Raw genomic sequence first — 25,519 nt, forward strand, 5'->3', positions numbered from 1 at the left:
TTTCAGAGGAAGGATGTCCAGCTGGGCTTGAGGCATCTGCTTGTTGGTGAGGGTTTGATTTTGTGGCATTTGGGTGTTTGTTTTGGAGGTTGGAGGTATTTTTCCTACATCACTTCATTAGGTAAAATTACATCTCTGCAAGTGGGGCTAAAGACAGAGGGGTTGGTATGAGACCTGATCCTGGAGGAGAGATGCTGCTGGGAGCACCTGGGCTGTGGTGAGGAGAAGGCAGATCACTCCATCCTACAAAAGCAGATAAACAGCAGAATCAAAAAGTAACTAACTGCAAAAAGCAGGAAGGAGACACTTTTCCCTGCTGGCACCATGTCCCAACCCTCAGCCAAAACCATGGCAAGTGTTTCTTAAGGAATTTGACATTAATGCTGTGAGAGGGGCTGCACAACCCCTCCAGCAGTGGGACCCTGTCTTCATCCTGGATGAACGGGCAGTGTCCAGAGCCAAGTGCTCGCCCCGGCTGCCAGTCTGGGGCCACTTGCTGCACCCCTGTGGGTGCTGGGGTGGGCTCAGCATCTTTTCTTGGGTGCAGATTCTGTGCAAGATCCAAGGTCAGTGCTGGGGAGCTCTGCAAGTAGCTGGTGTTTTGGAGGGGGAAAGGTGCAGGAGCTGGGCTGGGGATGGAGCTGGAGCAAGGAGAGGGTGTGGGTGTGTGATTCATGGTGATGACTCTGTTGGTAAATAGGATCCAACATCATTCATCTCTTTAAAACATGAGTCAGAGGCAGCAGACAGGAAAGGCCATTAGAGCCTCACGGAGAAGCCACACGTCAGCAGGGCCATGCCGGAGTGACGGGAGGGATAACTGAAGCGAGTGTCCCTGCACTGACACTGGAGTCACCACTCCAGGGACACCTGCTCCAGGATGAACTGGATGGGTGGAAGTTGTGCTTTTACCCAAGACTTGGAAATAGCCATGTTTCCCAGGGAACAGCCAGGAATGCCAGGAGCAACTGGGAAAAACAGACTCACGAGCTTAAAACCCCCTCTTTTGCTCCAGTTGTAAGCACAAAGGCAACCGGCTCTGCACTGAGCTCCTGGGGACCCCAAAGGGCCGGTGCCGGGCCGGGTGGGTGGGGTGGCAGGATGAGATTCTCGGAACAGGGGCGGAGGTGAAGGTGCTACCCAAAGCATACCTAGAACTGGGGGTCGGTGTGCGGGCAGCGGGCTGAGTGCCCGGACAGCACCATAAAGGCAGTGCACCCCCAGGCCTGCAGCACACGGGTGCCTCCGGCTCCTCCACTGTCCCGGCCTGACTGCAGCCTCCGTACCTCTGCCCCCAGGCCTGCAGACCCCCGTGTCACTGCCCCCGGACCCAGCGCTCCCTGTGCCACGGCCACCAACGCGTGTGGGGAGCTGCAGCCCCGGCCCCACTGATGCTTGTGCCGCAGCCGCCGACCCCGCTGCAGCCCCCGGTGCGTGTACCAGTCACCGGCTCCTGTGATGGATGGCAGCCCCCGCTCCTTGTGCCACAGCCTCCGGTCCCTCCGCAACCTCAGGCTCAGTGTCGCTGTCCTTGGCTGGCCGCGGAGCTAATGAGTCAACTGCCGCGAACAAAAGGCACTCGCATCGCTCCCTGGTGGTCTAGTGGTTAGGATTCGGCGCTCTCACCGCCGCGGCCCGGGTTCGATTCCCGGTCAGGGAAGTATTCCTTTTGCAGCGCTCCCTTCCGCTTTTCCACCTTCCTTCCCCCGCCCCCTTCCATTCCCATTGGGATCCCCCCGCGCGCTCCCGGCGCTGCGGCCGCGTGCCCGCGCGCGCGCGGCGGGGGCGCTGCGTGCGGGAGATGCGCATGCGCAGTGCGCCGGCGCCGCCCCCTCCCGTGGCCGGGTCCCGGTCGGTGTCTGGCGGCGGCGGCGGCACCGGCGCTAAGGGCGGAGCGCGCGCGCCGCCGCGACCGGGCCCCGCGCGACGCCCGAGGAGCCGCCCCCGCCCCGCGGGGCCGCCCCCGCCCAGCCGGGGCTGCGCGGCCTCTGCCCGCCCGCCCGCGGGCCGCAGGTGAGCGCGGCGGGGCCGGGCCGCGGGCGGAGGCCAAGATGGAGCTGGTGGCGGGGGCGGGGAGGGGCGCGGCGAGGCGGGAGGACCGGGGGAGGGTGGGATGTGCCCGCCGGTATCTTCCTGCCCGCCGGCATTTCCCTGCCCGGGGGCATCGCCCGCAGAGCATCCCCGCCCCGGGAACCCCCCGCCCTGGTCCCCGGTGGCGGTGCGGGGCCCGCGTCCCTCCCTCCCTCCCCATCCTCCTCGGAGCAGGGGGGAAAAACCCCGAACAAAAGGCCTGGGAAGGTGAATTCCAAATGAAAGTCATCTGTATGTGTGGGAGCCGTGAATCACCCTGGCTCGCTCCAGAAGCCGGCGTGATTTTCCCTTCCCTTTCCCTACACTGTCCTGCTAAATTTTTAACAAAATAATTAGTAGCCGCTCGGCTGATGAGGTGCTTAATGAATGACGTACCAGCAGCGGGAAGCAAATCCAGCCTTTATAACGTGAAACTTGCAAAGGCAGCATATTTCTGTTTATTCGTGCAGTGTCTTCTGGCTCTCAAATTAAGAATTCCAGTCAGGTAATTCTGGAGATACGGAGTGCAACTGGACCGAACGGAGACAGCGGATTCCCTGATAGCGCCTCGCTCCTGCTTTTGTGCTGTATCAATACCTGACTGTTCCACACCAGTGACACAAAGCCTTGAGTTTATTAGTGGAGTGTGGGCACTGATGGAGCCGGTGCTCCCTGGGGAGCAAGGTGAAGGCCATCCTGTCTGACATAAGAGGGGAAGCCAAAGGGTTTTATCTTTTCTAGGTTTGTTTTTATTGGGGTGTTAATTTTCGTGCACTGTGAGACGTTGCTGTTGAGCTGTCTGTGCTGCAGTAAGGCTTAAAAAAAAAGGGCATGAATTTGGTACATCATCTCAGACTGGTGTGAAGTAATCTAATTCTCCCTGCTGATATTTGCCTTGTGCCAGCTTATCATCAGAAAAGGGAACTGCTGTGTGTGTGCTTAAATACTGTGTTAGTTTGCTGCTTTTGAAGCAAAAACTTGCAGGCCGCAGTCACCCAGTGGCTGAGCAGTGGTGGTTCACCCATTTCTCTGGGTAAATTAAGCTCTCCAAAGTATGCAGGGCTGCAAGGATTTCCTTTGGAAATGCATCAGGATTGGACCTATTTAAATTCTTGAATTGTAGCAGCCTCCTTGAAGTGGAATTTATTCTTTGGACTGCAATTTCATTAGAGGCGTTTTCAGCTTCTCAGGCATCTGTTGGTTTCAGGTTGCTTAGGATCAGTGTTTGCATTTCTGTTTGCTTTTGATAGAATATGGTAGAATCCTAATCTGACTAAGGGATCCTGAGAAATAGATGCCAAATTCATTTGCTTTAATGAATTAGCCCTAATAAATCAAGTATGCTATGCCCTGGTTGGGAAAAAAGAAGGGAAGCAAAAGCTGGAGTGGAAGAGAAATTGACATTAATATATAGAATGTAAGATGAAAAGAAGTTTATTTTTATTGAACAGCTTCCTGTGGTTTTCTCACCATGCTCTAAGGGCTTTGGAGAAATTCGTCATGTTGCTGGCAGTGCAGAATCTGCTCTGTGGGGAACTCTGGGTTTGGACATGGGATTTTCAGCCAAACAGCTTTTTGTAAGCATAAATAAATACTTCTTTCCCTCCCTCATTTATTTCATCGTAGGGATTGTCTGCAGCATTTAAATGTAAGGGAAGATGCAGCAACATGGTCATGTTATTCCTAAATTTTGGATGTGTTACATTGAAAAATTGCAGGCTGGAGGCTCAAGTGGAAGATTCTCCTTCTTCACAGGGTGGCCATGTGCTATATTTAATCATAATTTATCAGTGAGTGTCTGCAAAAAGTAATGTTCTGTAGCATGCTTTGTCTCCTAGTGTAGACCGTAGTCCCTGTTGATTATTCCCAGGAAGCATAAACCCTGTTTCAGTCTTTCCCAAGCACCCAGTGATCCACTTCCCGCTCCATTGGTAGTGTGTCCTGGTTTGCAGTGGTCGCTGGCAGTTGATGTGGTTTGTGGCTGAGGTGGCACCACCACCGACCTGGCTGCACCAGGGAAGTTGCCCAGGATGGTTGGAGCCTGCCAGAGGCTTGTGTTTGCAGTGGATGGTTGTAACAGGGGTTGGAATGCAGCTGTGGTGTGGACAAGCTTCTCGCACCATTCTCACCGTGCTGCGTGAAGGCACCCATGGAGTCAGCAAGGGAGTTTGGATCATCATACTTTGGAAAATATGGAGCAGTACCAGGGTATGACTTAAGAACTTTCATGCTGGAGCAAGTCCAGAGGAGGGCACGAAGATACTCCCAGGGCTGGAGCAGCTCTGCTATGGAGACAGGCTGAGAGAGTTGGGCTTGTACAGCCTGGAGAAGAGAATGCTCCAGGGAGCCCCTTCCAGTGCCTAAAAGACTCCAGCCCCTGGAGTGACAGGAGAAGGGGGAATGGCTTCACACTGACAGAAAACTACTAGGGAGGAATTCTCTCACTCTGTGAGGGTGGCGAGGCCTTGGCACAAGTTGTCCAGAGAAGCTGTGGCTGCTCCGTCCCTGAACTGTTCATGGCCAGACTGGATTGGAGCAACCTGGTCTTGTGGAAGGTGTCCCTGCCCATGACAGGGAGCTGAAACTAAATGATCTGCAAGGTCCCTTCCAGCCCAAACCAGTCTGGGATTCCACGAGCCTGACAGCACGAATGTTGATGTTGAGACCCCTTGGCCTCACAGCTTCTGCATTTGGCAGGTGGTGGTTGTCAGCACTGATGCTGTTACTCATTGTAGTTCCTCTTTTTTTGTCTGTGTTAAGCAGTGTGATAAGGAAAATGAATGGAAGTCTAACTGGATTAGTTAAGAAATCATGTTTTAGGTTAAATATAAAAGTTGCTGTTCTGACTCTTACTTTTTGAATTTATGAACTCAGTTGCCAGAATATCCTCTCTGGGAAAGCAGGCACAACTGGAGGCTGGAAGGGCCTTCAGCAGACCCTGTCTATCCATTGAACGACTTGACTTAGAACAACAGTGCTGTAACTGGCCTCTGATATTTCCCATATTTTCCTCTTAGCAGTTTGCCAGTTTTTAATCTTTTTTTAAGGATCATTAATGTTAATAACCAGATCAAAATATTTTTCAGTATGTTTGGGAATGGGTTGCCAGAACTTTTCTGCAGAGCTTATACCTGGACTGAGCGCTCCAGTACCTGCCCAGAGCATGAAACCGGCATCTGCTGGTAACTTCACTGCTCTCCTGTCAAACCACAAACGGGGCTTAATTTAAGGTAGTTTTAATACATTAACTGATTTCCCTCACAGTTTGCTCTTGAGCTGTGCAAGTCCTCTTTGTTTGGCTTTGCCTCTGCCTGGGAAGATGAGGATCTTCTGTCGCTCCCCACCGGCCTGAGGAAAAGACATTTTCCAGGAGTGGGAGTGTGCAGCTTGGCCATCACTGGGATTGTGTGAGGTGACCCCCACCTTATCAGCAGATGGCACAGAGTCCCGCAGTGAGCCCATCCCCTGTCTCAGGTGTGGCCACCTGGGCTGTGGGACAGATGGGTCATGGCAGAATCCAGAGGGAGGGATGAGGAACATCACCAATGCCCAGGACCAAAGCGAAGCATTGCACTGTTTCTTTTAACCTAAAGAAGTTGTTTTCCAGGTGCTCTGATAATTGAAGTGATTTGAATTAAGAAGTACTGATGCTCTGTGGTGATGCTGGTTGGTTAACCAGTGGCTGCTTTGAGTCTTGAAAGAAAGGAGTTTGAATGTTGTGATATCTTAGGATTTCCTTAGAAGCTCAGTTGAAATATTGTTTTAATCAATAAAAACGTACAAAGCACAGTTGTTGGAAAGTGCATGTTTTACCTTCAGAGGCACTTTGCTTCCTGTTTCAGGCCATACAAACTGAGAGAAAGACCTGTGTTCCAGAAAGTGCCCCAAAAGATTGCTTATATGTTTTTAAGAAAGTGATGGTAGCCAGTAAAAAGGGTTACCATTTTTCTTGTGCATAGAGTAGTTAATTCTAATTAGTGGCATTAATTGTGGGGTTTTAATGCACTGGTGATACATCGGGGTTTTTTTGGGAGAACATGAATAAGATTGTTTTAGCATATGTTCAAATTTCCTCTGTCCTGGCAACTCCTCCTAATTCCACTTATCTTGTATCTGCATTGCACTGAAATGTGCCTTTTTAAAGCCCTTTTCTGCCTCTTTCATTAATGGTGAAGTGTTTTCAGTGCCAGTGTGTTGTAGGGCCAAATTCAGTAAAATTTAAGTGCCTTTTTCCTCTGGGTGCAAGTTTCTCATCTTCTTGTGCAAGTATTGAAAGGAGAAAATTGAAGATTTGTGGTGCACAGGGGTGCAAACGGAACGAGTCCTCTAGGCCCAAGTTAAATTAGCAGCTGCCATCTCCTCTTTCATAATCTGCTGAAGGGTTTTGTAATGAGAATAGAGTTTCTCAATGAAAGATTGGGCTCTTTATTTATTTTTCTTTTTAATATACTTCAGTGCCATGATCTAAACTTTGTTGGGTGAATGGTTGAGCAAACAAAAAACCCAGTGGCATTTGGTTACCTCTTTGCAAAGCATCACTAAGAAATCTTTTTTTCTGTTTTGTGACATAAGTCTGCATTCATTAACTGTATTTTTGTGGTGATGGCTTCTGACCAATGAGTGATGCAAGAAAATAGTTCAGTGGATCTGGCTGCAATGACAGGCAGTATCTAAGACCAGTGACAGAAAAGCACCAGCACCCCTTGTTTCTCCCTGCTGCCTTCTGTGCTTCCTCTTTCCCTCTGAGAATATTTATTTGTATATCTGTCAGGAACTGGTTTTAACAGCTCGCTCTAGGAGCACTTACACCATTCTGCTTCTGCTTTGGTCACAGGGAACTTCACAGTCCTTCCTTGGTTTCATCTGGGTCTTACTAAAGTTGTGTTCGGTGTCAGGGATTCTGGAACATTTGTGATTTTAAAGAACAATCTGTAGAAAAACTGAATATACAGAACCTCTGGAGTGCTCATGTCTTGCAGTGGGGAAGGGAAAAGCCCAGAGTTCTCTGATGTCATTACAGTGACCTATTATGCAGTTCCAAAAAGCAAAAACTCACAGAGGTCTTCTCTTTGCATTTCCCCTTTTATGTCTTTAATTTTTTGGCTGTACTTCAAATGAAAATTTGAAGAAATCTTTTCCTTTCCATCTGCCATTACTTATTTTATATCTTAGCAGGTTTTTCTGTTGCTGTGCAGTTTTATTTATGTGGGCCTTTGCCTGGGTCAGTTTTCAGAGAATTTTCCTTATGAATCTCCTTCTCATGGCTTGAGGATTTAGGGACATTTACTGGAAACACATAATTAGGTTTCAAGCTGCTTGTAGAGAGGAGGGGGACTTGGGATCCAAACTCCAGATGTTGTGGGCAGTTACTAGTGGTAATATCTGCCATAATCTTGAATATGCCAGGTGCAGGAAACTCCTACCAAGGCTAGGCCCCATCAAGTGAGATATTTATAATTTCAGGTTGCTTCCAGCATTTCCTGAGGGTAAGCAATTAAGGGATTGTTGTTAAAAATATTTTAAGGAATGTCTTCATTTTTCTTCTCTGTAGTTCTAATGTCATCATGGGAGCTGATGCTCTTGCTTCTGATAGTTAGAAGTACAGGAAGGGGGATGAGCAGACAAAATGGGATGTGTAAGTTCCTGTTCAGAATCTGGAGTGTGGCAGTCTGTCTTTGGGAGACATGTGACATTGTGATAAAAGCAGGTGGACGGGGAATAAAATTAATAAGTGTTCACGTGCTTTCAGAAAGGCCATATGGGATCCCTGTGAAATCATCTGGACAGGGAATTGAAGCAGTGATGGGTTTGGTTTTTTTCAAGATCTGCTCTAGTCCACGTCCACCAGGGACTGGAGTTATCCCAACGTAGTTCCAGGTCAGACTGATGACAGCTTTGGTCTGATACATTGGACCCATCTGATACGCCTCACCTGATTTGATCTACATGGCATTTTGGGCAGGGGCCCTTGACGGGTACTGTGAGCTGTGGAAGAGGTTTGGAGTGGTTGGTGGCACCTTGATTGGAGGTCCTGGATCCTACACTCTTCCCAGCACTCCTGGCATCTCCTCGCCTGCTGTTACTTGAGGAGGAGGGAAGGGACCATGAAATCCACTAAAATCTGAGGTGACCTGTTTCTGGGAAGCTATAACCAGATATATTCCTGTTTTAAATTTAAATTAAAAGCCAGATTCAGTTACTGTTCAGAGCAATGAATAGACTTAAGTTCCAGGTTCATTCTGAGTTTCTGTTCTTTGAGAACTTGAGGAATGTTTTCTGTGTGGTTCCTAACGAGCTCCGTCACATAGGGACCCTGCTTTCTCCACGTGTATGATTCTGAGGTGTGTCTTGGAGTTCTTCTAATCTGAGTGGTGAAGGAAAAATAGGGTCTGAAGAGTTTTTAGAATTTTTTCTTTTCTTTAGAAAACTTACTGTATCATTTTGGGGTTTGATTTGACCAATCACTGGTCAGTCAGTCCTTCTTCTGAAGGCCCTGATGTTAATGCTGGGAAATAACATTCTTGCTTGGAGTAGACCATTTTTATCACAGAGTAAAATAGATGCATGTTCAATAGAGATATTTTTGTCCGGAGAGTAACGAGTGAAAACATTTCTTTTCCTTAATAAATATCTCATTTTGTCTTTTCCTACAAAGTTCCTGATTTCCACACTCGCTCACTTCGTTCTTGTTGCGCGTTTAAATTGGCGCAGCATTGGCTCTTCGCAATTGACTTGGGAAAACCAGGCAGGCAGAGTTAATCAGAAGGTGCTTGGAAGGTGCACAGGGTATTTTCCCAAGCCTGCCTTACTATTTCCCTGAGTGCTTTGGATAAGAGAGCCAGCAGGCAACATGACTTTATGGGCCTGGCCTGGAATATATGTTGGATGCAACATCCTGGATGATGAAAACCCAGCATCTCCTATGGTTGTCCTGTAATGCACAACTCCTTACCCTGTTTTCCTGCAGCTTGTCTGAAAACCACGTTTCTTCCTGTGACTTGTTCCGTTGATGTTTTCCATATAAAGGCCAGGGAGTCCCTCTTGCTGTTAAAAAGGGTCTGTGATGACTTTCACTCTTCTTGCTGTTCTGAGGCTGTTTAAATGTGTAGATGTATAGAATATTATTTATGAAATAACCCTAAATGAGGAAAGGTGCTATTTTACAACTAATATTGTTCCTGTTAAGGATCTCCAGGAGGACATACCCTTGGTTTGGGGAATACAGGTAGGAATGACCCTGGTTTGACATTGTACTGATGGCAATACATCAGGGGTACAGGCAGAGCAAAGAGACATCTGTCACACTCCAGTGTTAGTGAAAATCAGAGGAAGAAATAAAAACATCAGTCACAAAAATTATACATAGAGTTTTCTGACTTTATTATCAGTTATTTAGGTGGAAAAAAGACTAAATGTGGTAATTCCATACTTTGTGCTGAAACTGGAAGGCCTTGGGAATGGCAGTGATTAAATTATGCCCCAGTATAATAGTGGCCTTTTGGTTCTAAGCCCTCTGAGATGTGACTCCTGTCTGAAAACCTAGTATTTAAAATCTATATGTGTTCTAATTCTTACCCAATTACGGTGTTAGAAAACTGAGTTACAATTAAAGTCTGAACATGGTTTTTCCTGAAGTGTCAGGTTTTCAAACTAAGTCTGTGGTCTGAAATTCAAGCTGTGTCTTTTCTTATTAAATCACCAATGAGGTAGTGGGAAAATCAGTAGGACAAATACATTCTTTGTTGCCTTATTATTTCTGAATTATGGACTGGCTTTGTTTTTTTCTTTTTTAAGCAGCTATGAAATACTGTTGCTAGACTGAGTGGTGGAACTGAGGACATCCTTCATCAGGCAGTCTGCAGATTAAATGTATGCAGAGTGAGAGAACAGGGGAAATAAATATCATTATGGTTTGTGGGGGAGTAGTATAAAATAAATCTTTTTGTTGGTGAAACCACACTGTATGGTTAGAAAATACCAAAGAGTTTGTCTCCTGTAAGAGAATGCCAGTTTAAATTAAAACTGTTTTAAATCCAGCCCTGTGATTTGTTTGGGTATTTGTAGCTAAAAGAGCTGACTCCAACATACAGGGAGTGTACTGGGTAACGTTCTGGGGATATTACAAGAATATTGTGACATTAGCATTGTATTCATAGGGATGAATTTGGGATCACTGGGAAAATCATTGGGAATAAATGTGTTCTCTACCCCAAGGTGCTTTCTGCTGTGATTTACTGTGCGTTTGCCCCTGGACATGGGCTCTGGTTTAATTCACCTGAAAAGAAACAGAAATATTTGCAATGGAGGTGTCACCTCTGGTGTCACCCAGCCTTCAAAAAGGAACTTGGTTGTATTTTCCTGCCAAAACAACAAGTAAAAGTTTGCATAACACAAGCTGTACTGGTCAGTTCAGGTTTTGTAATGGAATTCTGTAGTTTTAACTCCTTTCATGCTTCTGAATGTCCATGTGCTGGGGATTTGAATGGGGCAGGTACGAAACTCATATAATTGTGGCTTTTAAACCATTTTCTGTAACACCTGACACCATCCAGAGGGGAGGAATCTGTGGCATGAAGTGAAGAATGTCTTCCATGACATATATATCTATATCTATATATCTCTGTATCCTGGAGATAGTCTCTGGGGGTATTGGTTTGTTTGGGTTTGTGCTCACCCCTCACAGTAATCAGAGGAGTTTCATCTACAGCCTGTGCCCCATTTCTAATCAGAGCACCCCTTACTTACTCCTGATGATGTTTTGTTGGTTTTGTTTTTATTTGGGCTTATCGTTGTTTTTTTCAAGCCTAAAATATCTTTTACGACACCAATTGTTCAGTTTCTGTAAGGAAGTGAAATAATGAAATAGTCTCTTCCCCACCCTCCACAAAAACTGGGGAAATCCAGTTGAGCAATTAGGAGAAGAGAGGATCTTCAGATATACTTAATTTTTTAACTTTGCAGAAGAAATAATCTCTGGAACTAAAGCCTTTGGAACTTAACTGAGTGGATACATGTGCTGCTTGAATAATTATGCATCATCTTAGGCTGGAGGACCTGATTGGATACAAGAGGTAAAAGTAAATGGTGGGGGAAGTTTACTTTCTGCTTGTATTATTAAATAAATAGGCTTGATTTTAAGAATAAAACCTAATGTCCTGTGAAATAGGCTCTGACAGAGGCAGTGACATTGGGTTCCTGGTAATCATATAAAGGCATTTTGGCTTTTCTGTTCCTGACCTGGCTGGGTGGTTGTTTCTGGAAAATATAAATTCTTTGTAAGTTCTGCTGTTCAATTCTGCTTGTTTTGCCTTTTTATTCATAACTTTTTGAAGTGCAAGATTTGTGTGCTTGGTGGGAGACAACCATTAAAGAACAGAGATTAATAATCTGAAAATAGGTGAAGTTTCTCAAAAGGGAAGCACCAGACTGGATCATTTTAGATACAGGTGTTGCCTTGTGTTGTTGCTATAAGCTGGTCTTCCTTTTTGGTTTTTTACTCATTAAAATAAAGTCTTTATTTCAAAGTCTTTAACAAGAACTGTCCATGATTGAAATTGCCAGGAGTGTTTATGGTGTTTTATTTGAGAACAAAGCAATTCTAACACCAAGGTAGGTGTAAAATAATTTTGGTATATGTTTTGCAGTTTGTAAGGCCATACTTCTAAATTGTTTAAATTGTGTGTGGGGGGAAACCCTCATTTACCTTTTCATCTGCCTCACAATTGATAGGAAAAGAAAATAGGAAGGAACTTTTTTCCCCTCCATCTCCTGCTGCTGTTGATGAGCACAGAGAGGAGCCACCTTCCCCTGCCCTTTCAAGTTAATTTTGGATAAATCTTTTTCTTGCCCTTTGCCAACCAACTTGTAATTTGAAAGATGTGTTCCTGTCTGTTCCTTTTGTGTCTCAGACTGCTTATTTGGCTTTTTTGCTGTACTTTGTAACCTCACTTTGTTCCTTCTCTTTGACCAGGCAAAAGCCTCCTGTGCTGTAAAAAGGGGCTGCTTGGATCAACGTTGTCTCCTTAAATTCTCTTTTTGTAACACTCTCTCAAGGGGTTCATGTTTTGACAACTGATGAGATTTTCTCAACCTTTTCTTAAACGAGACAATAGACTTCTTTTTTCTTTTATTCCTATTTAAAAGCCTTTAGTTGTCTTACCTACAGGTGTGACATAGTAGCATAAATCTCATTTTTATGTGAGCAGACCCATCTGTTCCAAGAGTTCTTTTATTTTTGAAGGGTTAGACTATATTGATATAATCATTAGCAGTATGAGGTTTTTTTATTTATGTACTTCATACAACCCATTAGCAGAAATGGGGCTTTATGCCTTTGAAGAAGTTTAAGGTATTTTTTTCTCCAGAAGAAGTGGCATCAGCATCACTCCACCCACAGCAGGGAATGTTGTGGGTTGGCTGGTTTGTTCTAGTGAACTTGCAGTGAGTAGTCACAGTGATACAAAAACTATTTATAGGGAGTAAAAATTAAGAGTAATAATGAGCAAAGCAAACAGAGCTGCTGATTTTCCAGAGATTTTGAACTAACTGAGTAAGCAGATGTAGGGGTTTTTTTATAGCCATATGCAGTTTGTGATGCTTGCACTCTGCACATAAAGTGCTGTGATGTCATAAACAATAATTTAATATTGCTGAGGGATTAAATAGGAGCAATGAAATCCTAAGTAAGGAATCCACTAACCCCTCACCCCCAGGTTTTTAGAGTAATTATTTTAATTGAGGAGGGAGGATAGAAAATGCAAATCCAATACTTAATATTTTCTCCCCTAATATGGAAAACGTTCTTTAGTAGATTTGAATCTTACTCTTGTGTAGGGTACAAGGTCACAAGTCTTTATAACAGGTTGGTCAATCAGACTTAAATGGTTACATTTTAATCTGCTAAGCTCATTAGAGAAACAACACTGTGTCGCTGTAGTTAAATTTGTCACACGTTTCAGTGTAACCTCTCTTGCAGTCAGCAGGTGGATGTTACATGAGTTCAGACTTGAATTTAGCAGAAAAATGGTATTGTTCCAGATTTCAATTATTTAAAAGCTCTGTGTTTCTATTTTTTTAAAAGAACTCAAGAGAATTTAGTGATGTTTTTAGTGTCACAGTCTTTCAGTGTAGGAGACCTGTCCTCTGTTCCCAAGGCAGATGGACTTGAACACAATAAAGTTCTTTTTTTCTAGGAGATGTGTGCATTTACATTAATTCCCTGGATACTGAGCTTTCCATCAGGGCCTATATGTTAAAACAGAATGTTTTTATGGATATGAAATCTCTCACATGATCTTTATCAAAAGGTCATGAACTGAATAGCAAAATTCAGCTGAAAGGCTTTTGGGGTATAAGAAATATAAGCAACACCAAAACACACTCTTGGATGCTTTAATGAAATAGTAAATGTTAGTGCTCCAATTAATAGGTTAAAAATCTTTATTTCAAGACAGCTACAGGGAGAAGAAGAGTGCTGTAAAATAGTAGTGGTCTTCTGCAGGCACTTGTTAGCCAGACTGCTTTGCCTTCAGCTTTTTCACATTGTTTTTCCAGTAATGATTCATTTTGCAAGTCATGCAAGCAAGTAAGGGTGTGAAAATAAAGACTTGGGAGTTTCTATTCTGTATATTGATTTACTTTATTTTATTTGCCTTAATTGCAGCATTATTTCTTTAAATACTTGCTAACCGTGATAACAGTTCCTGTCCATGATGGAGATGGGTTATGAAGCAAGGTATCCTGAAGATACTTCCCCCTTTCTGATAACAACATATAGAGCAGGATGAGGACAATTCTGTCAGTAGAATTATTCAGTAAAAAGGGTTCACCTGCGTCTCTCAGGAGAGGTTTGGGTTCTCAAGAAAGACATGTGCTTTTTGTCCTGTAGAGCTGAGAGCATGCCTGATTTCTGGAAGGAAAAGGGAGTATCTGTCTCTAGGTTAGAGGAGGAAAGGGTGCTGAGCATATTTATGGTTCCATTATATGGGGAAGATACAACAGTACATAAATTGGATTCAAATTTGCAGGAGAAATAAGGCTGGAAGAGCTGGTTTTGCTATGAGCAAAATGGTTGCAAGAACACACAACCTCCCAAGCAAATTTCTTCCTTTATGTTACAAAACTTACCACCTTTTTAATGTGTTGCTGAATTCAGTTTGCATTTGTGTAGCTTTGCTTGTTCTTGTCTTCATCATTCTTTAATCCTTTTTCGTCTCATTTTCGTACTCATTTCTGTATTTTCTGATTCTTAAACAGGTATATATTCCCCTCTGCAGACTTCTTTCTTTCTTGTGTGTGTTGTTGAACTGGGTGTCATGCACTGCTGTGGGTTTTGAATGCTCCAGTTCCTTTTCCAGCATCTGTCCTTTCATTTTTTCTGCTTTTGTTTGGACTGTGAATATCATGTAATAAGGAAGGGGGATATTTACAAGTAATTACAAGCAGGGTATTATGTAGAGCTCTGGGTCAGTGGATCTGGCCTGCTGAATAATGAGATTGGTTAGGGAGATCAAAACATTCCTGAGTCACTAAATTGGAATGCCAGTTGCAACAGAAACTGAGGGATCGAACCCCTGGGAGGTGCTGGGCTGGCTCAGTGCTGGCAGAGAGGATGCACTGGGGAAGGGAAGATGCGAAGTGGCTGGCATGGGTTTCTCATATACTTTGATTTTTACAAGAAGTTGTTTCCTTGGGAATTTATTTTTGTCTAGTTTGGTTATTTTCAGCTGTAAATCAGGCTGCCTGCTCTTAATGAAACTTGGTATTGGCATAGCTGTGAGACTGAAGGAAGTATTGCTGCTTGCATCCAGATTGAGACAACATTTCTCTGTATATTTTGAGTCTCTATATGGCTGGTTATTATATATATATGTGCTGTAAAAAATACTAACTTTTCTGCTGATGGAGTTTTGATGAGGCCTGGGCCAGAATCTTGTATTTGAACCTTCTATCCGCACATCATTGTATGATATTTACATCATTATATGCCCAATTCTGACCTTAGCAGGATAGCTCATTTTTTCAAGCACATTTGTCTCCAAAGTACATCTGGACTTTGCTTTTTTCTGCTGTTCTACTCATATTATTTCCACAAATTGAACGTAGTTTGACTGTCAACATACCTGGATCTGGAGTTGCTGTCTGAAACAGAATCAGTGGCACAATTAAAAGTGGTCTTCATCTGGGTAGGAAGCCATAATTCTGGTTGCCAACACCATTAACAATCTTCAGCTTTTTATAAATGCTTAAAGAATGTTCTTGTTGTGGATTACTTTTTAATGAAGAAAGCTGTGGGCAGAGGACCTGGGAGCTTCTATAGCTTCACAAAATAGGACATTTTTCCTTGGGGAGTTAGTCCACCCTCTAGTGTTGCACAGGCTCTGAGTGGGAAAGTTTAACTCCCTGCCTGTCATTATTCAGGAAAAGTCCTTTGCTAGTTCCTATCAAAGGAACTAAACAGATCCATTAACAATAAGCTGATTATTTAATTGTTGGTTGTTTCATTCATACCCACTTAGGGATGTGTTGCTGGATCAGGCAGCTTCTTACAGATGGCAACAAGCAACTGCTGTGGGCAGCAATGCCAGCAGCTCCCTGGGTGTATTCCCAACATCTCTGTTTGCCATGCTGGAACCTTCCAGCCCGTGAAAGGCCTAATTATTAATTCAATGGGGAGTTTATTTCTCAAGTGCATTCAGAGCTTGTTCTCTGACAGCTGTTGAAAGGGTTTGTATGACAATTAAGCAATGACTTGCCAGGTAAAAGCTGCTCTGAAGTTCTGCTCGCGAGGTTTATTGTTCAGTCATCTAATGCATAAGTGACTTTATAATTGGTGATGTGGGTTAGATGTGTCCTGTGGCTGCTTAATCAGAAAGGTGTTTTAATCTGTTGCAGTGATTTTCCCTGATTTTTTCCATAGCATCATGTAGCATTTCCTAGGCTGCTCTTGCCCCTTTGCTCTGTTATTTCCCTGTGATGGCTGATCTGGAGCCTTGACCGCTGAAAGACCTCGTGTGTGCTGCTGGGTCCTCTCAGGTTCTCTCCCTCCTTGTATGCCAAAATGAGACTGTTTTTTTCCTTTGGGTGATCTGCTTCAGGATGAGGGAGTGTGAATTGAATGACACTGCTGTTTTCTCGGTGGAAATTTGTCCTGGCGAGAGGAGCTGGTGTTGCTCCCCAGAGCAGGCTGTGCCTGCTGCTCCGGTGCTGGAGCTTGGGGTCTGCTGTGTTAGCTAAGCTGCTTTACAGTCTCTCTCTAACAGCACAACAGATTACCAAGACTTGAAAAACATGCTCCTCGTGTTCTCAGTGCAGATATTCACAAAGGCCTAAGTTGAAAAAGCCCAAAGTCTTAAACAGATAATGGTTATTAGAGTTTCTGTGCAACTGGGTAGGTGTGTCTCAGAGTCATGTCTTTCCCATGACTACAGGTTGGGGAAAAGAGACTGAAATGATAGATCACGCCATAGAGGCCTTGAATCTGTGTTTTCAAATATTTGTCATTTATTTTGACAGTTTATTGTTTCTAAAGACAAGTATTTACATTGTGGGGACTTACTATGGTACAAATATTTATAAAACACTTGTGTGTTTTTACTGTCCAATAGTGTGATGATAATTTTTCAATGAGGCATCAACTTCAGAATTGGTGAACAACTAATTTGCTTTTGTTTTATCTTTAGGAGAATCAGTTTTAGAAGTGTGTGAAGGTTGTTATCACTTACTGTAGAATATTCGAAATAGACACCAGGTAAGTTCTGGATTTTTTTTACTTCTTGTAGCTTCTCATTTAAATGCAAAATATTGCTGAGGAAACAAAGTTCAAAATTTCCTATAAAAACCTCTTACTACCTCAGGAAGCCAAGCCTAAAACACCTCATATTTTTCGTGGTTACACTATCTTGTGTATGCTTCTCTCGTCTCCCCTTTAAATTTTTTTTTTTCTCCCTTGAAAAATACCAGATTGTGAGGACAACTCTAAGTGACTCTGAGACAGATGGACAGGATGTGGAGGCCAGTGGTGCTTTTTCCTTTCTGTGACAAATCAATATTTACTGAAGTGCTTTCAGGCTCAGTGGTTTTATTTAGACATTTACTAATAAATACTGGTTGAGATAGAATAATTGTTTTAGATTAACACCTGTAGTGAATTTTCTGCACTGGAAATCTTTGAAAAGCTGAAATCTTAGCTTTAACCAACATTATATTTTACCACTTAGCAGCAGTACTTTGTGGAATCCAAATCTTTCCTAAAATACTCAAGTGCTTTCTAAAGTCGTGTAATAAAGTATTGACTAGACATTATTTTTGTAAGAGCTGGCAAAACATAATTTCCAAGTTGGACTCTTAATCATCTTTTAATATGCATTTAAAACTGTAACTGTAGAGGGCTTGACAGCATTCCTGGTAGTTTGTGTTACAGACATGTGAAGGTTTGGGCTGAGCTGGGACAGCAGTGACCTCCCTCTGTCCAGCACTCCCAGCACTTCTCCTGTCTGGGTCATTCCTTCTGGTTCTTATTTTCCCTTTCGGGGATTTCTCTATTCTCTGTGTTACTGGTGATATTTTGGAAGACTGGGAGGATGTTGTGCACTGGTTTTAACGAAACTCCTTTGCAAAGAGAGTATCCATTAAGGTTAATAACCTCACATTATCCTGTGTCTAGTGGGTGTCATTCACTGTGTCAGGAGGAGGTGGATTTTCTCCTTTACAGTGGGTTCAGTTTCTGGAACAGCTATTTACAACCAGATTCCCCACACTGCAGGTAGACAGTTCTCTGTAATGCTGTGAGTAGCACCTGTGTACAGGTCTGTGCATTGCCACATCCATTCAGGGAGTGATTTTATTATTTTATTTTATTTTATTTTTAGGAACTTAAGCTGATGAATATACAGACACTGAGAAAATGAGAATTCTGGAGATTGTGCCCCAGTGTCCTGCTGTTGTAATATCTTTAAAGCTAACATTGTTTGGTTTCCTGTGCCCCTTCTGATTTTGATCAGTGGAGCTGAACAGCCAAAACTCCTTCCTGAAGCAGTCTTTCCTCCAGCAAGGAAATTCAAGGGACAGCGGTGCCTGTGTGACTTACACAGGGGGAGATGGGAAAAGTGATATTTGAGGATTACAGTTTCCAGAGGTTTGTTCTTGAATAAATACTCAGTGCTTCAGCCCTGGAGTGAGATGAGAAGTACTGCTGTTAGTCTGCTTCCAGAGGCTAACAACACTGACATTTTGTGGGTATTGTCCATGGAATTAGTCTTCCATCCCTTTACTTCAAGGTAGTTCTTTGTAGACCCAGCAGTGGTGGTTCAGTGTTGTCCCAAACACCTGCTGTCTGTGTGAGCAGTGTCAGTACCTTCTCCCTCCATTCTGCCACACAGCTCAGCATGTTTTCTTGGGAAAATTGATCCCCCTCACTGCCAACTTCCATGGAAATTCTTTGCAGCATCTTGCAGCAGATCAAATGGAGTTTAATTCCACCTTCCCTGCTTCTGGCCACCAGATCTGTTGTCATCCTTTTCAGTGCAGACATTCTTAGGGATGTTCTGTGAGTATTTAATTCCCTAAACTGGCAGAGAACTATTGGTTTTTTTCTTGGCTGTAATAACCCTTTGCCTTTTTCATGAGTTAAATACAGCTTCCAAAAGGGTCAGCAGACCTGGCAGAAACTAAGGTATCACCAGTTTCATGAAACTTGATGGGATTCTTCTGGGAAGATGGAAAGAAAATCAGTGTTTCTAAGGTTGAATTTTCCATGGATATATTTAGAACATTGAGGATGACTTCCATAAATAACCTGTCAGGTTTAATCTGAGTCTTTTCAGCGAGGTGGTACCAATTGTACTTACCTGGTGCTGCTGAAAGCAGTTGCCTGTTGTGATAGAGCTGACTAAGGCAGGACATTGTGGCACACAGATGGTTAAACACTGTGCTGGTTAATGCAGGAGATTACCTTTCTCCAGAGCCTTCCCAGAGAAACCTCTTCAGGGCATCCTGCTTGGTTAGAAAAGGGAGCAGATGGCTTGTTGCTGCTGAACACAACAGTTTTTAAAAATACAGGGCAGCTTTCAGGACTGTGAATTAGAGCCACGTGTGAAAACAGCAGGATAAATGATACCCAGGTTTAGGAAAACTCGGAACTTAAATAACTTGCACCTTTATTGTCTGCTTCATATTTAAGGAGCCAAAGGTTGCATTCCTAGTAATAATACTTCTCTGTTCCCTTAAGTAAAAAGCTTCCCAGATGAATTCCCATCACTGCCTTGTCCTCCACTCTTGTGCCAAGGCCAATGTGTCCATTTCATACCAGTTTGGAGAAATAAATGTTAACATCCCATTACACTGAGCTGTGGATCCCCAGCACTGTTCAGATGGAAGCAATTAAGGCTGCAGCAGTGTGGAATTGTATCCCTGTGCCTGCAGACTGATAGATACTGCCTGGTAAACCAAATTCATTTTTATTAAACAAATTGACCCTAATTTAACAGCAGAGATTTTGTTAAGCAGAACATGGTGTATGGCTGTGATCTGCAGCATCTGTCACCAAGGGCATGTTGGGTTGATGTTACAGGAAGTTTGTTATGTTTAAATAGAGCTGCAGCTTTTAGGAAAAATGTCCATAATGCCCTGGAAGCTCCTGCTTGAAGCAGTATCTTTCTTGGAAGGGCTAAGTCAGCATGTAAAATTCCAATCAGGCTGCTTTCCCCCCACCCCCCCGACTTCTCAGGTCCCTGTCCAAGAGCAGTAAGTGACAGACACTCCTTGGCAGGGAGCTGCTGGCAGGGACTGGTGTGCTGGAGCTTCAGGGAGGTTCCCAGGAGGGTGGGAGGAAGTGATGATGGTCACAGAGCAGGAGGAGCTGAGCAGGGAGCCTGGGAAGCAGTGGGAGCAGGCTGGTGTGATTAGGTAGATTACCAGAGATGTATGAGGATCATCGGTCTTTGACCTCAGCTCCAGGGCAGAGGGGGCTGGGAGGCTGCCTTTGGGAAAGGCTGTCCCAGAGGGTTGTGTCTGCTGTGTGCCTGGGTGTGCAGTTTCTCTCCTGAAATATGGTTTTCCTTTCCCTGAATCAGATTATGCCGAAATAAGTGAGTTGTTTGTGTTGTGTCTTGCAGCACTCGGTAATTTTCCTCCCATACAGAAAGCTTTTGCTACTGAAGTGTCCTTGCAAAGAAAGGATTTTCACTCCCTACGCACACATTCACCTTCCAGATTTGGGGTGTAGTTTGAATTTTTAGCCTGAGAATTAGAGTTTAGACTATTTATTATTAATAGTAATAATTTACAGCTTCCTATAGGAAGCTTTAAATTAAACTGGGTAGAATTGCCAAAGGCTTCTTGAAGGAGATTCGATGAGAGTTTGGTTTAGCCAGTGTATTCCAGTTAGAACAACTGGAGCTGGTGCCCAGGGTTAAATGAATGTAAAGGCAGAGAGGCCAAGTGAGGCAGAGAATCAACAGCAGGGTCTGAGCTGAACATGCCAGTGGTGACGTGTCTGTCCACATCCTTGTCACTTGGTCCCCCTTGTGTGGGTGTGACTCTTCCCATGTGTTGCTGGAAGCAGAGCTGTGGGTTTGTGAGCTGTGAGGTCACAGTTCCACCCAGGCGGTGCAGAGGGTGAGGGCTGAGTGTGTTGCTTTCAGCCAGCCTTGTGAAAGCTGAAGTTATTAACTTTGTTATATAAGACATAGGGTTAAATTAGAAAAGTCCGGTGCTTTAAATATCTTTTTCAAAGGCTGCATAATCTGGTGTGGGCTAATTGTAATGACATGATCCAAAAATAGCCAATAGTCTTTTCTTGGATGCTCATCCTGGCTGCAGTTCTGTAGCTAAAGAACAGCAGAGCTGATCTCCTCAGGATGGGAGAAGGCATAACCAGCTCTGGTCCTGGCATGGCAAAGGGGACACCTTCGAGGTCTGTCACATTTGGATGTGGAGCAGGAGGTTAATCCGTGTTCACTAGCATGATTTTAACTAGAATGCATGTTAAATGTTGGATTCACAACTTTAAATTACAAGAGAGGAGATCTGCTCTCTGGGCAGACATTCCCTCTATCCTTGTGGAATGCACAGGCTTGGTCACACTGGATTTATCTAAGGATTCTGTTTGACCTGGTGTTGGTGATAAGATGGGGGACTGGGGTTTGGGAGTTGCGGGGAAGTTTGTTTTGTTTTTTTTAATGTAATTTCTGAAATAGATAATACAAATTAAGTCAGTTATCCCAATGCCAGTGTGGTGCAAAAAGGCAGCCTCAACAGCAACTTCTCTGTTGTCGTGTTGTTTTTATAGGTATGATCACAAATAAATTACCTTAAAATTAAGATGAGGTGACTTTATAGATGTGTTATGCAGTATGTAGCTATAGCTGCACCTCAGCTGTTGATTTGGGGTTTTTGGAAAGAAGAGTTGAGTATATACAGTGGGGATTCAGGGTGGCTGGTGTTGTGCCAACAATGTAATAGTTGTTTTCACTGATAATTCACTGAATTTTATAACTTTTTACCTTCCTTTTCAAAGCACGTTTTATTAAAGCTGAATCTTGATGTGCAAACACTGTTTTAAAGGATGATTTGCTTAAGGAGGTCTGTTTTCTTCCTTTGCTTAAACATTTCTTAATCTTTATTTTTTTGACAGGGGCCAGTTCTCTCCTCAGGTTAGCTCAAGATGGCAGACCAGAGGCAACGCTCGCTCTCTACCTCTGGGGAGTCGTTATACCACGTGCTGGGGCTGGACAAAAATGCCACTTCAGATGATATCAAAAAGTCTTACAGGTAAAGCTTTGAGTTTTATGCCTGTCCTAACAGCACAAATGGCTTTAATTCAGTGTTCAGCAAATGGTCTACTTATGTAGGAGCCTGAATTGGTTTATTTAGACCTTTTGCAAGAAAAATATGTGGGAAAACCAGGTGAAAACGTGGTTGCTTCTTGCAAAAGGGGGTGTGAAAATATGCCTAGGCTTTAAATTTTTCCATCTTACATCTAGTAAGTTAAATTCTCAAATGTAGAGTGTCATTCTGGAAGGTCCTTGCCTAAATTTGAGCAGAATTTTAAGACCATGATCAGAGTTAAACTCTTGCTGTTATGTAGCCTCGTGTCTGTCTTAGGGGGACCACAGATATGTCCATCATTTCCACTTCTGGCACACAGAGATAGAGATTAAAGACACAAGGATGAAAACAGAGTACCAGTGATTACTTTTTCCTAGAATTCTATTCAGAATTTCTTACTCTTTGTGGAGTTATTAGTTTAAAATACAATTTTTTTTCTATGTTGCTTTCCTTAAGAGTTGGGCACATGAAATGGCTTCATACTAACCAAATAAAAACTACAAAAAAAGAGTCCTGTAACTTCTTCCTTTCCACATTCCCCATAAATCTGCTGAAATGCATTTGCTGATGTGACCAGTGGCAATGTGTTTGGATTACACTAGGGGTCAGCATCATCTTTCCATGAGGATACTCGTTGCAAAATTGTTTTCCTTTAGTCTTTAACTTTTACATAAACTTTTTCCCTTCCAAAGTTACATTTTTAATACTGATGGCAACTACATGGTGAAGTCTAGGAATAAACCAGGTCCACAGATTCTCAAAAATTAGCTTTGTCTTCCTAAAAGCTGTAAGTGGAAGTTTGAATAATTTATCTTCAAGCAGCTGGAAAATAATTTTACCTTCCTCAGGGGAAAGACTGTGAGTTTTTCCTTTGGAGGAACAACCCCTTGAGATCCTGAGGTGAAATGTAGCTGCTTCACACTTATCTGAACCTTCAGCTCATCTTGTTTCCTCTGCTGCTCCTTTATCATGTTCAATCTGAACATCCTTTGCTGGCCTAGGGGCTGTGGGGTTTGTGTATGTGTAGGAAACGGGAAATAAAAATGTTTCATTATTGCAGCCTGACTAAGCCCTTTCCAGGTTTATAAAACCTTTTGTGATTATTTCAGCCCTCCCTGAGACTGGGGCACAAGTGGCAGCCGGGGCCATGATTTACTGGAGCAGCATCGTACACAGTGAAGTGACCCAAGGGCACACTCAGGCTGGGTTTTAAATGCTGTGAGATACTTGCAGGCACATCCAAGTGCTTGCACACATCTTTGTTTTATATTTGTCTAAACATTTCCCCACTGCAAAGCTGACATGTCCTGTTCTTCTCATATGTGTGACTGTGTGGTCATTTTCTGTAGGAGGACAAGTACCTTTCGTGGTGGCAGAGAACTGCCAGCATTTGGCTCTGTGTCATTTTTCTACTTGGGAGCATGTATTTTCTGTTCATAAGGAGGTGTTTGACCAGTTATTTCTACTGATGTCTGTAAATAGCCTGGGCCATGTGAGAACTAGCACATTTATCAATGCTTAATCTGATTTTTTTGTTAGTTGTAAGAGATCTGGCCTGATTAGGGGAGGTGTGTTGTGATTTCCTGATATCTCGAAACTCAGAAGTGTTTTCTATTCTAGCAAAGCTTGAAGTGAAAAGTACTTTGTTCCTGCACAGGAATTGGTGAATTAACCACAAGTGATCATCTGTTCTATTTTTGTTTTCAGACACTGCAGAAGCAGCAGTTCAGACACTTCAAGCAGCTGTGGCAATTTGCTTTTATTTACTCTTTGGTGCTATACCTTAGACTTGTGGTGTGTCTTTGCTGTAGCAGGAGCAAAACTTACTGGTGGAAATTGCTGGAGCTGAGGATAAAAAAACCCCAAACCTATTTTTATTCAATGTCTCTTATTTTTTTCCATTGGATTTCCAAGGGTCAAATCCAACAGTCTGAAGTCAATCCTGTGAACTAAGCTAGACACTGCTGTAGCCTTTTATTATCATCTAAGGAAGAATCATCAGGGAAACTGAATCACAGATGAAGGAAAACAGTTGGAACTTGAAAGTCTCCCTTGAGTGGCAGGCTACGGAATTAGAAAAAAATAAATCAAAAAACAGGAACCCAAACCCCGTTTTTTATTCTCTTTTTTTCTTTCTGCAGAAAACTGGCATTGAAATATCATCCTGATAAAAACCCTGATAATCCAGAGGCAGCAGAAAAATTTAAAGAGATCAATAATGCCCACGCAATATTGACCGATGCCACAAAGCGGAACATTTACGATAAGTATGGGTCTCTGGGGCTCTATGTAGCAGAGCAGTTTGGTGAAGAAAATGTGAACACATACTTCGTGCTGTCCAGCTGGTGGGCAAAGGTAAATAAAAGGGCACAGAAGTTATTCTGGGTTGGTATTGGAAACTCTTAGAGAGCTCCATTTGCTAAGTGTGCTTGGTTTTACCTTTGGAAATTGCTGATTTTCTGACACTGGGTTAATTAACCTTCTCTTACTGTGTCATGATCTAGAGTTCAGAAGTATTTTTCTAGGAACTTCCAGTGATACAGGTCTAATAAGCAAGACCTGGGTTACTAACTGAAGCTTGGACTCTTGCAGTAGATTTAGAAGAGATGAGGATTTGGGGGGTATTCTCTAGTAGTATCTGCTAAATAATTTTGCAAAATGAGTCCTGACTGTGAGCTTGGGCTCACACAGGAGAAAATCTTACATTTCATTGCACAGGTCCATTTTTCTACCCTTTTCCAGCATTGCCTCCATCTCTTGATTCCCCTAAGGAAGACAATAATTATATCACCCTGCTGGTTTGCTATCTGTAAAATTATTTTTTTCAAACAGTTGCACAGAGACCTATAGGAAGACTTCACTTTAGCCCATTGTCACTGTGATAAGCACCTGGCAGACCTGGCTTGCTTGGAGCTGCCTTGCTCACATACTGGGAGCATCAATCCTCAGCCATGTCCACAGTCTTGGGCTGCTCCAGGTCCCTGCCATAGGTACATCATGACCTGTGCATCAGCTGGTACAGCTCAGTCTTTTCCAGGGTTATTTATGCATGTTACAGCCTGTCCTGAACTGTTGTACACCTGGATTTTAGTACAGATGCACTTATTAGACCTGTACCTTCTTCCAGATACAGCAAAATAGTCCACTTAACTTAAATTGTAGGAATCATTCAAGCAAACCAGGCTGGCAGTATTCACCTCAGTGTAAAATGTGGGAATCGTAGCCACTTTTGCACGTAATTTCAAGTATTTCTCGGTGATGAAGTACAAAGCTGTAGCTACTGAGTTCTCTCTCTGCACTGCTGTGGTTTTGCTCTCTGACTCTGTATCCAAGTCTCACAAACTCTGGGGTCATGGCACAGGAGACACAGGTTATGACTATTTCTGTTTTTTGTCCTCTGCAGGCCTTGTTTGTGTTCTGTGGGCTCATCACAGGCTGCTACTGCTGCTGCTGTCTGTGCTGCTGCTGTAATTGTTGCTGTGGGAAGTGTAAACCGAAACCTCCCGAAGGCGAAGAGCAGGAATTCTATGTCTCTCCAGAGGACTTGGAGGCACAGTTGCAGTCAGATGAAAGGGGTAGGTGAAAACCCTGCGAGCTCTTTAGGATGAACATCAGTCCCTGC

The 25,519-nt window shown here is 43.4% G+C and overlaps 1 protein-coding gene and 1 non-coding gene across 3 annotated transcripts in view; both read left to right on the forward strand.

The window, feature by feature from the left end:
* The first annotated feature begins 1,588 nt into the window (after nt 1-1,588).
* On the forward strand, nt 1,589-1,660 carry TRNAE-CUC. Its single transcript has one exon. It is a non-coding gene; the product is annotated as a tRNA-Glu (tRNA).
* Nucleotides 1,661-1,952: 292 nt separating this feature from the next.
* DNAJC5 (DnaJ heat shock protein family (Hsp40) member C5) overlaps nt 1,953-25,519 on the forward strand; it is a 31,080-nt gene continuing 7,513 nt past the window's right edge. Inside the window, exons 1-5 of one of the 2 annotated variants that reach the window (XM_039563249.1) lie at nt 1,953-2,013; nt 16,752-16,819; nt 21,704-21,840; nt 24,039-24,252; nt 25,301-25,472. In XM_039563249.1, the coding sequence (XP_039419183.1) occupies nt 21,734-21,840; nt 24,039-24,252; nt 25,301-25,472 (493 nt within the window). In that variant the 5' untranslated portion in view covers nt 1,953-2,013; nt 16,752-16,819; nt 21,704-21,733. Of the gene's footprint in view, nt 2,014-11,000; nt 11,142-16,751; nt 16,820-21,703; nt 21,841-24,038; nt 24,253-25,300; nt 25,473-25,519 lie in introns of those variants that run through there. The other variant, XM_019284416.3, reaches the window with a different exon arrangement.

Source organism: Corvus cornix, chromosome 20 (assembly GCF_000738735.6).
Source record: "Corvus cornix cornix isolate S_Up_H32 chromosome 20, ASM73873v5, whole genome shotgun sequence".
Classification (NCBI taxonomy): domain Eukaryota; kingdom Metazoa; phylum Chordata; class Aves; order Passeriformes; family Corvidae; genus Corvus; species Corvus cornix.